The sequence below is a fragment of the Pempheris klunzingeri genome, chromosome 6 (assembly GCF_042242105.1).
Source record: "Pempheris klunzingeri isolate RE-2024b chromosome 6, fPemKlu1.hap1, whole genome shotgun sequence".
NCBI lineage: Eukaryota > Metazoa > Chordata > Actinopteri > Acropomatiformes > Pempheridae > Pempheris > Pempheris klunzingeri.
This window is the reverse complement of record NC_092017.1, coordinates 25,831,824-25,843,210: the sequence shown is the minus strand read 5'-3', so window position 1 is coordinate 25,843,210 and position 11,387 is coordinate 25,831,824. Positions and strand designations below refer to the sequence as shown.

Sequence of the window (11,387 nt, the reverse complement as noted above, 5' to 3'; positions counted from 1 at the left end):
GATTGTGCTCATTCATTTCATGTTGATACTCTACTTGAGACCTCTAGTATCCTGCCTGAGGTGTTCTTACAGGTCAGAAGTGAGAAAAACAAAGGAGAAGAAAACAAAATTGACACGACTGGATGTTCAGGTTTACTTGCAGCCTTTCACTGCCCCCCAGTGCTGTGACAGAAACCCACGTTCAGGCAGTCGGTCCTTCTTTATCACTCTTTAGAAATCATTTTAAAATCTGCTTCAAGCATTCTTTATGCTTTTTGCTTTAAACGGACCCAGATGTTCAGACTTGAACACAATGCTGCTAAAGAAAATGGTGATGAATTCAGTTTGAGACAGTCGTTTCCAGTCTTCTTGGCTTGTGACCCAAGAAAACTTGATTGAAAGATAGTTTATGAACCCTTTCTAATTGTACTGAAGTACTTAAGTTACATGATATCTATGATCGTTATTTCTTTGGCTTCATATATCTTTATGATAGTGGTATGTGGATGTTGTTGTGACGGCTGTGTTCTTTGTATCTGCTGGTTACGTCATTATGTGATGGATTTACAGTCTGTTTCCAGGTGTAAACAATCTGTTTTCACTTTTTCCATTATGCTCATCTACACATTAATTAATTAATGATGCCGTTTACTTTACTGACTCCCTCAGCACAGGTTATGAGCTCAGTGTGGGCACGAGTAACCAAACCTGCACCCTGGGAGAAAATATCAAAGACTCAGTGGTTCAATAGTGAAAACATGCACCACATTCCACTTAAGCAGTGAAGTTGCCAGATAGTAATACAGTTAGGTTCTCAGGAAATGTCTGGTCAAATATTCTAGTAATATGCAGAATAATGATCATAATTTAAACCACTAGATGTCGCTGTCACTTCATGATTATACCACACATGACTACTGCAGGAAGCTCAGCACACTGTTGGTCATACAGATAAATCTAAACTCTTCACTACTTTACATCAGAGATGTTAATGAAATAATTTAATCACATATAATAAATGTTACTGTTCTATGAAGTACTGCATCTTAAAAATGTTGGCTTTAGTATGTAAGAAAAGAAAACCCTTGAGTTGAGTCAGTACAGCAGAATAAACTTGTATTTGTCAGATTATTACATACGGTTAAATGGATGTCCAGCTCAGTTTTGTATCCTGGTATAACATTTGTCATCTGAGGCATCCTGCTCTTTGGAGCAGGGGTCAGCTGGGTGTTAGCTTGGAGCCCACTGAGGACTATTTATGGGCTTAAATCTAACTTAAATGGCTCAATTGTATCATTGTCCTTTGCACTCCTTTTAGCATTAACAGTGGATGAAACTGTCGTGACTTTTCACAATATCTGCCTTGTCAGAGAACATGGACTTACCACTTGCAGAACAAGGGTCTAAATTACATTTCAACATTAATTAGAGTGCCAGTTTCAGCCAGTTGAGCTCAGTCTATTTAAGATAAGGTCTGGTGGTCTGTTTTGCCCAGGAAAAGAATTTTCTTTCAAAAATAGACCCATTGGAACAATATCTTCAGGGGAAACCAGTTCCAATGAAAACGGCTCACACTGAGGTTTGTGGTTTAGTATTTATGGAAAGGAACATTTGTGTTGAATAGTTTGCCACAAATAAAGTTTGCTTCCATTAAAGTGGGGTGATATTAATAATCCCAGATATAGATATGATAGTGTCAGCAGTTAAAACCAAAGCTATGTAGTAAACTGCGCTTATCAGTAAAACAGCTTTAAGCAAACAATGGGTTAGCTTTTCTTCTGGTTGAGTGAGCAACGACTGTAACCTCTGAGTAGCAAAGGCAGAAATGGGGCGACAGTGTTACAAGATTTAATTTTTATTTATAACAATTTGAGTTCAGGAAGTGTGTAACTTTGCCTCTGGAGGCCACAGTTCATGGATTCAGTTTGTTTCTTACATAAACATGGTCTTTCCCTGTTGTCAGCTGGGCATTAGGCAAATGGACTGAGCAGCTCTTTAGCCACATTAACTAAACATAGAATAAAAGGGGAATTTCAAAGCTGCTTATGTGGCAGAAATGCACAAAACAAGGTGACAGATGCAAAACCACCACATGTCGGCATCCCGTAGAGGCGATGGCTAATGTGTTCACAAACAGGTACCGACTAAAGCAACACTTTATTCTTTTGGATTCAAGTTTCAATCTGATGCATGTAAATTAAATACTCACTCGCCTTTTAGGTCTCGTTTGGTCGTCACCAAGTCCTCAGGAAACTATCAGACTCTTAAGCTCTAAATGCTCTGCTGTCTTAGTTTTGTCTTCTTTCCTGATGATTGGGGAAAACTTGGGATTTATTTAAGCTCTGCATATACTGTGAAACAATCTTCAGTATTGAAACTGGTCATATACCTCTTGGATGTCCTCTGAGACATTTTTCACAAGATGTCAAAACTTATATAGTACAGAACAATATGGTACAGTAAAACCAGCCTTACAGATGGTCATTGCTATTCTTAGATCTAGATAAAAATGTCAAAGGGTTACTATGGAGAAGGATGCAGCATTATGAGGTGTTCATATGCATCGCGTCTGTGGACCAGCTGTTGTTCACCTGATGCTGGCTCCACTCCACACTGATGACATCTGAATACACAAAGTAGTCATTCAGCCACATTTTGCACTCCGCCCGTTGGTAAAATGCACTTCACCAAAACAATTGTGATGGCAACAGTTAACATTTTAATGAGAACAAATCAGATAGCAGGCTTCATCACTGCCACCAATGTCATTATTACCTAACTAGAGGGTTTGTATTATCCCTCTGTTATGTCTTTTCAAAGTACTCGGCCTGCAGGCAGCAGTGGTGATTCTCCAGCCTGCCGGCAGCTTTGCTGTCATTTATTACCTGAGGTCGATGGCTAGTGCAAACAGTTGCTAAGGTAATTGTAAAGTTTTATTGCTCTTCCTATTACGTTAATGCTGTCACATCGTGTCTTTGTGCTTCCTGTTTGCTCGACAGTCGCACAATAATGGACAAAAGCTCAGAACTTGCATTGAGTTCTTTATGACACAAAGCAGAGCAGTTTCCTTGGTGAATAACAATTCAGCACAACACTGGCTGCAGAGTGCCTAATCATACGGAGCAAATATTTCATTGCATGTTTAATCATTCATATTAGCTGATATGAAAATTTCTGACTCTGGGTATTTGCACAAGGTATGTTTACATTTCATGTTCCATAAATGTGACTGGGCTTAATGAGTTACTTAAAATACCCATGGTGGAGGCTAAAAGTGTGAGATGCTCTTGTTGCATTATTGCCACTGTTTGGTATCTTTGCAAATGTGTGGCTCTGCTCAGAAATATGTTAAAAACGACCTTTAAATCATGATTTTGCTAAATAAGGACGACACATTTGAGCATTTTTTCATTTCGTTTTTATTTTTCAAATAACTGAGTTTATTTGCTGACATGTAAAAAAAGACAAAAGTGGTATAAATATTATAAATTAAATTGCACATTTTCCTCATCCTCGTTTGGTAAAAATGCAACAAATATATATTACAGACAAATAAATACAAATAAATACAAAATCATGAAGTACTCCACATGCCTGTTCACAAACAGTGTAAGACTTGGACATAAGAACATCACATCACAAACACATAAGTCTGCCTAATGGCTAAGAAAAGTGCTTTTCCCACTTCTCCTCTTTGATTGTCACTCAGTGTGTTACACTTTCACTTGACTTTGCTGGAAAAACTCAATCTGTCCACTTATAAGATAAGTCCACTTAAGGCATCAACCCTTCCTCCTGTTTTTTCTCTTCAGTCTTTCCTCATCATCGAATTAATGGGGTCTACAGAGTACGCCCATCCATCGGTGCTCTTGTGACGACCCCTGTGTCTGCACTCGCACTCAGCTTCTTGATGCAGCACCCTAACGTCACGCCTTTCTTGCATTCTCAACCCTTAAGGTTACCACTGACAATCTGCCATTAACTCATGGGGAGATTTCACGCCTTCTTCTCCTGCTGAGGCTGCTTGGGGGGCTTGGTGCTTGGTTTGGCTTGGCACACTAGATCCCTGTAGGCTGGAGAGCGGAGGAAGCGAGGATAGCAGTCTTTGGCCATTAGCATGTAGATCTTGTGTTGCGCCAAGTCGAAGCAAGAAGGTGACGGCGCCAGCATGTTGGCTTTGGTGATGTCACGAGTTTCGTGGTCGATGTTAATCTGATGAACGGAGACGAGGAGAAAGAATCAGATTAGTCACAGGTTTTTTTCCATTTCGGAGAGGGTTATATAAGCCCTACTAGGACAATACCTTACATCTAACTGCAAATCAATGTAAAAAGTCTGCTTTTGCAGTGCTGGTAGTGTGTGTTTTGTTGCTTTGGGCTTCATCATCTAACTTTTAGGATTCAGATTTAAATTAGTTTTTACAGATTTGGTGTTTCCTTACCTCCCGGGGAGCGTCACTGCCGATGAATTCATCATAGATCTTCTGGGCTTTGGCCGGTAATTTAGCAGGTGACTTGATATTCCTGTAATCCTCACAGGCAAAGTAGAACGCAATGTTCTCCTCGCTGAACTCAGATACCAGGAAGGCCGTGAAGGCACACAGTCCATCTGAGGAAAGAGAGGACATTTGATTACTTAAAGTGATGATGATGGTCCTGTGGGGGCTGCATGTGCTTACACACACAGGCACACAGAGTGTCAAGAAATGCAAACATCTAGAAATATACTTACATTTGCTAGACAGTAGTTTTTCAAAAGACTTTTTCCACTTCAGGCATTCTTCCAGAGTTGGCCTGAAAATCAGTGATGCAAAATTAGATTTAATCCAGAATTCCAATAAAGCATGCATTGACAATGGATGTAAAATGAATTGGTTGCCCTCTGTGGTATAGTAAGCATGATACTTACTTATTTTGCCCTATTCTGCAGCTGGACAGATTCCAATTGGGTTTTTGCAAAATGCTTCCCAGCCTTGCTTTCAGCTCCTTGGCCCTGTGAGAAGAAGAAAACAGATTGCATACTGTCAAGCCATCAGTGTGCAGTAAAAACAGCATGAATGTCTAAATTTCACATAACCTAAAACTGATTCTCCTCTAGTTTATGTAATGCTCGCAAACAGATGCGCAAAAATAAACCAGCAGAGCTGCCTTCCATATCCTATAATCCAAATCCCCAAACATCTTCCATGTTAGTGTTTTCATTGCTTCGTGTACCTTTCCAAGCAGCAGGTAGGCAGCGATGCTAGTCCTTTACACATAGCAGCAGGTTGGAGCTGGTAGGGGTCGTGCTTTGGTCGGTCCGTGGTTAAATATCCGTTTTGCACAGCTCAGTAGAGAGTGAGGTTGTCTGTGTGGCTGAACAGAGCCAGAACAGAGGTTTTATACTCCCAGCTCCCCTGCCTCTGATGTGTCATCAGCCCTCTCGACCAATCGCAGAGGGGCAGAGCGAGAGCAAGGAAGAGAGAGGGAGACGATGAAGTCAGAAAAATAGGGGAGGATATGCAAGGACGAAGCTGGGAATTTACTGGAAGTGGTAAAAGTCACTAATATTCTAGCCTGTTTTTCTTGCATGGCCTTGAAAACACGTCACAGTAAAGCTTGCATGTTTGTGGTCACCCCTCTCTTTCAAATCAGCTTATTTACAAGCATGAAAAGTGTAAAAAAAACTCCCATTCAATATGCAGATGTGAGAATACTGTTCATATTGCATAGTATATGTTGTGTACATGGGCTCTTTTAGATATGCTGTACCTTTGAAACAGAGCCTACGGGTTTTCCTCATACGTTATAAAGTTGAATGTGACATCTTTATCGTCTTACTATCTTTTCTCTGCTTTTTTGGAATAACTTTTAGCTTCAAAAGCTTGTGTTATATCATCAACTACAACTTGCAAACACAAAGCAAAGCTCGCTGCTGCATAAATAAGGGTTTCAGCCAGTTTGTGTGTTTGATAACTCAATAAGCCGACCTGCTAATAACATCCTGTATTGTCAAATTGCTTCTCGATGGCTCCTTTGTTCCTGCTTTGCACAAAGAAGACATAAATGAAGAAATGGCAGGCTAATAAAGAACCTCTCCAGTGGTAAACGCAGTCACACACTTTATGGACCTGATAAAAGTCCAGGGAATGATGGGAAGTGTAGTATTTACTCTGTTTAATTACATTACTGTAAGCAAGCTGGATGTACGACTAACTGCTCGGCACAATAAAGCCAGAGGGAGACCGTTTCCCATATGGCGAGCTGCAGGTTGTTTATCTAGGATTTGTTTGTCATATAATTCAGATTAAAGGGACGTTAGATAATCTGAGGAAGAAGATGATGACTCTGAAGCTGGTGTCCACTGTCCTGTATGTTTGAGATGTTTCCCTGCTCCAACTACACCTGGTTCAAATGGATGGGCCATTATCAGGCATCTGTGCAGCTCAATGACAAGCTGATCTGAAACATCTAAAACATGCGGGGCATCGGGCCCTCGGGAGCAGGACTGGGAAACATCTGACACTAACCAACACTGCTTTACAGTGGCCTTTAGCTGGTATTTTTCCAAAACAGAGAAGCTGGCTGATTAAACCAGATTTGTTGTTAGTTGTTCTTGTCTTTGAATTTCAATGCTACAACAAGATGTGGAGCCGCTGAAGCCAATCGCGAATTAGAGCATTAAAGGGAACCAACAACTATTTCCCAAATGACAGAGGTAACATTGTATTGCACCCATTATGCAAGTCCATAGCCGTGGGCATTTCAAGGAATTAACACTCAGCAGGGCTGTGTGATAGATGAGATCAGCTGTGGTGATAACTTCACCCCCCTCTAATAATAGCATTTGTTTTCAAATGCCACAATACACAAGTAAAACATTTACATACCATTTCTTAAGTCAACACGGAAAGTTTTGAGGCTACGAGCTGACAAGTCATCTTTTGTGACGTGGAAGTATAGTAACATTTTTATACAACTGGAAAAAGATTGTTTCCTCCTGCCAACTGTCAATATTTTTTTCTTTTAATCTTCATCATATCAATAATATCATACTGCTAATCTTTTAGTCACACTCCTATTGTTAGTGCTATAGTCACTGTTAGTACGTTGGTTGCTGTTTGTGTTCTCTCTCTCTCTCTCTCTCTCTCTCTCTCTGTCCAACCTCCACCCAACGCTGACCCCTACAGAAGCCGCCCACATTGATCCTGGGTCTGTTCGAAGTTTCTTCCCGTTAAAGGGGAGTTCTTCCTCCACTGTTGCTCAATATAATATAATAACTGATGCTTCTTGAATCTTTAATTTTGAATTCCTGAATCGTTGGGTCTCTCTCTCTTAATTAAAGAGTTTGGTCTAGACCTGCTCTTCATGTAAAGCATCTTGAGATAACACTGTTGTGAATTGGCGCTATATAAATAAAGATTGATTGATTGATCATCATCTTCGTTGTTAAGACGGTTAGCTGAAATTTTGTCCGTTCTATGTTCTGAAGGGCACTGACAAGACAAGCACCCACAAATTACTGTTAAATTGGTTTTTGTGCAGACTAACGATACCCCTGGGCTGAGATGCGAGCGGTGCAAAGGGCACTGCCTGTGTTACACAAGCATGTAGCCAGAGCTCACAGTGTACCAAGACAACGCAGCGCTGATTAGGTTGAGTCAGCTAATGTAGAGAGTGGAGGGCTCCGGGTGGGAAGAAAGACAACTGCACAGGGATTACCCAACCTGTCCAGATTCATTGTGCTGGGGAGAATTTAATTGCGGCATTTACTGGCAGGAAAGAACAAAGGTTTGCTTGAGAGGCCTGGGGGAACCCGGCCACCCACTCACCTACTCACACTGTATGCTCACACATATGATGTCAGCACACCTCTGCGCATCCGTCAGCTCTAATGACAAAGGACGACCGGAAACGAGGGAATAGAAAAGCGATTGTGAAGAATCTGGAAGCTGGGGTTTCGCTGTCCTTGAAGCGAGCTGATGTAACACACTCACAAAGCAACTTTATCAGAGTATAACAATCTCACATCAGTATGTGCTCCAACACTATTCCTGTAACACTGAAAAACACTCAAAATTAAGTTGAACATTTATATTTTTGACACTGCCAGGATTATAATGAATTAACTGCTCTGCTGGCCACCCCTCTGTGTCATTTAACCCTTTTTTAACAATGATAATAACAGATGTTACAGTAAAAATAAGATGTTAAAGCAATCTTTGAGCTTTTTTTATGATTTCTCAGAAAAGCCCTTATGGTGAATTGAAACCTCTATCTGAGATCTAAGCAACAGAGAGTCTCGTTGTTTTACCAGCCACCGTTTAGTGATGTTAACTCTTGCTCTTGGATGGTCATGCATTTCTTCACACTGATATTCTCCTTAAAATGTATGGATTTCATTTAGCCATGAGCTGATTGTCTGTCTGATGAACTGTGATGCTCACAGTTTACGTGGAAGAGAGAGCCTTTTCCTAGTTTTTAGTCCTAGAAAGAGTCAATGTCTGGGACTAACTGATGATAGTTAAGAGTTGCAGTCAGACCTGTTAACTTCTAAAGCTTAAACTGTAATAGCACTACTGAGAGCGTTCAGCGCTGCGCTGCATGTGCTGAAACTGTTTCATATGTATTTAACATATCCTCAGAAAAGCTTTGACTTTATCACCACATTTAGGTCCGTTTTACCTTTGACCTCTCTTGATATGAACGCTTTGCATTTTCAGTTTGAAGCTGAGACTGATAAGGATACATTTGAACCTTTAGTGACGTGTCCCTCTGGGTTTCAGTGTTATCAATCAATTCAATCCTTCATGTTTTCATCCCAGCATTGATGCCCTTCCCTCTGTGCTTATTAATTATTAATTATTAATTATCTTACCATACGAGGAGTTTTCATTTTCATCAGTTACTCAATTGGAGAGTGATAATAAAGCATCTCATATTCACATGATCATGTTCTGAGAAGGCTCCTGACATTATTTTCCCCTCACAACAACACACTCTAGATTAACAGATAAAGTGGCCTCATATCTTTGAAGCAAGTCTTGAATGAAGGTCTTGTTGCCGAAGAAATTCCAAAATAAAATTAGTTCAGGTTCTGGTGTCTTTGCGCTTTAATCAGAGTTACTGTAAAGAGTTTTGGGCTCTTTGAGCCAAACACTAAAATGATTCTCTGTCTGCAGCACTTTTGAGGCTGACTAGTTTTTCAGAAAAAAACCTTGAACAAGAGTTGTTCACTCTAAAGTTTGGAAAGGCCTTTACCTGAGAACACTGAAAAAATACAAGCTACAATATATCAGTGCCAAGTCAGAGTATTGAATCACACCAAGGAAACGCATCACCAGGCACTCCTGATAAACCTGAAGTGACATTTACCTGTATGAGTAAGTTTCAAATGAAAGGTCACATCTCACTGCTACCTTGCTTCACCACCTCTGGGACAGAATCACGGCTGAGGCCAGTTTAGGACACTTGCATCTCAAGACCCTGCTTTACCCACAATTCTATTCATATTAGTTGCATTCGGACTAAGCCTTTTTACCTCACGGCACTTGAAACTGTTGGTCCTTTTTCATCTCAAGTAGCCCATCTGGAGCCTGGAGTAGACCTTTCAGTTGGATGTGGGCTCAGCTGTGATGGAGGGAAAGCTCATCCTAAGCTCAGCGTGCTCCTTTCACCGTTCACCTCCATCTAGGTTCTGCTGCGGAGATGAGAAAGCGAGACTGGGATCATCCTCTCGTCAGGGGATGGTGTTATGCCTCCACGATGCATTGCCGCCAAGGAGAAAATGACAAATGAATCAGATGAGGCCCTTTGATAACTCGCTTTCACCTCTGTAAGGGTAGCAGAGCAGCCCGAAAACAAAAAGACCACCAACCAGAAATAATAGCGAGATATTTGATGGTAAATTACGCCCGGGTAGCATTATCATCTTTCCTTCTGAGGTCGAGAGCTTTCTATTAGCATAGAAAGTAGGCCAAGAAGCTGAGGAGATCTGTGTTAAATCTGTACTAAGTGTTTACCCCAGCAGTTATGGAGCCAAAATCTAACTCCATCACTACCACACCTGCATCACATGGAAAATAAAATTGCATGAAAGAAGAACTCTCTATCCTCTTAAGAACTTTTACACATTATATATTTTTTGCAGTGTATATGATTACATACATTCTTGGTGGCGTATTATGTTAATGCAGGTGATTTTACCTGTAAATCTAAGCTAAGGTGAACCAACACACTTGTCCCATCTGTTTGTTGGACCTCAGTGGACTCGCTGCCCACAAAACATCATGCTGGAGAGCGTCAATCTCTTATTATCGATCTCCAAGTAGTTTTGAGCCGTCGAGATGTTTTGATACTTCTGTCACAGTAAAAACTGGGTCACAGTTGGAACATATTACATGACACACATTCACATTCATTCATGATGACTGTTCAAGTAGTACTGTGTAGGCGCATACCATCCGCTGCCAGTTTATAATGTATAATTAAATACTGGCGTGCCATCTGTATCAGTGAGAGAACTAAATATTAGAGGCACCTCTCAATACTGTACAACCTCCCTCACAATCACATCCAAAAAAAACTTTAAAAAAAACTTATAATAACCTTCAAGAAGGTTGGACTTATTGCAGGATTGTTGTATTAGACTGCATTATTTTGATTTCAACTTTGATAATTTTCCCTTTGTTGATAAAATCACAACATTGAGCCAGAATTGGTGTCAAAATGAGGTTTGCTGTTGAACATATAGGTGCAAACAGGATGAACATCAAGCTGCCTGAGTTTCTATTTATGATGACTGCAGAGCTTAAAAACACTATTGTGCTCTGGAGGACAATCCAGCTCTCCACATGCTCCAACAAGGAGGCTGCACTCCTTTGTTTCCATGTGAAGCATTAACCAGCTGTTACATTTGCTTTGTGCTTTGAGATGCCGATCGCAAATCATCACAATACAGAACGCACACGTTAGGCTGAGGAGCAAGCACACCGAGCAGCTGTTCCGATGACACGCTCGAAGTTAACTGAACAAGTTGTCTTATGTGTGAGCCGCAACAGTACAGCCGGGCTACTGATGCATGTGTGCGCCATCACTGCGCAGTCAATAATACTAAATGGAGACATATGTGGAAAAGCTTCCCTGCAGAACCTGGTGTGACTTTATGCCCGAGGAGGTGATGAGAAACCCAGCAGAAACAATCATATTGGAGTAACAGCCCTGCGTTTGCTGCCTGTTTGTTTTCACGGTCTGTACCATGTATTTCACCTTACATGGTCTGTAAGGTGAAACAGAAAAAACTCCCCAACATCTTAGCCTCTGGTCAATGTCACAGGAAGTGTCTGTTATGCTTCCCGGCACTCCATCGGCTTGTTTGTTTGTTTGGTTTTCTTCTGAAGGTCCCTCTGAGCGATGACTTAGTAAAGAGCA

At 40.9% G+C, this 11,387-nt stretch overlaps 1 protein-coding gene across 1 annotated transcript; it reads right to left on the bottom strand.

The window, feature by feature from the left end:
- Positions 1–3,421: 3,421 nt before the first annotated feature.
- rgs16 (regulator of G protein signaling 16) lies at positions 3,422–5,314 on the bottom strand. The gene is made up of 5 exons (XM_070831782.1): positions 5,193–5,314; positions 4,888–4,971; positions 4,711–4,772; positions 4,421–4,587; positions 3,422–4,191 (listed from the first exon to the last, which is right to left on the bottom strand). Exons 1-5 carry the CDS (start codon positions 5,234–5,236, stop codon positions 3,976–3,978), a joined length of 573 nt encoding a protein of 190 aa, XP_070687883.1. The 5' UTR covers positions 5,237–5,314; the 3' UTR covers positions 3,422–3,975.
- Between the last annotated feature and the right edge of the window lie 6,073 nt (positions 5,315–11,387).

What these genes read in the sequence shown, in the direction of transcription:
- rgs16 (XM_070831782.1), bottom strand. Translation starts at nt 5,236, where the DNA reads ATGTGTAAAGGACTAGCATCGCTGCCTACCTGCTGCTTGGAAAG. An exon ending in CCTACCTGCTGCTTGGAAAG is followed by an intron (nt 4,972 to 5,192) that starts GTACACGAAGCA and finishes TTCTTCTCACAG; the next exon opens with GGCCAAGGAGCTGAAAGCAA. An exon ending in GCAGTGACGCTCCCCGGGAG is followed by an intron (nt 4,192 to 4,420) that starts GTAAGGAAACAC and finishes TCCGTTCATCAG; the next exon opens with ATTAACATCGACCACGAAAC.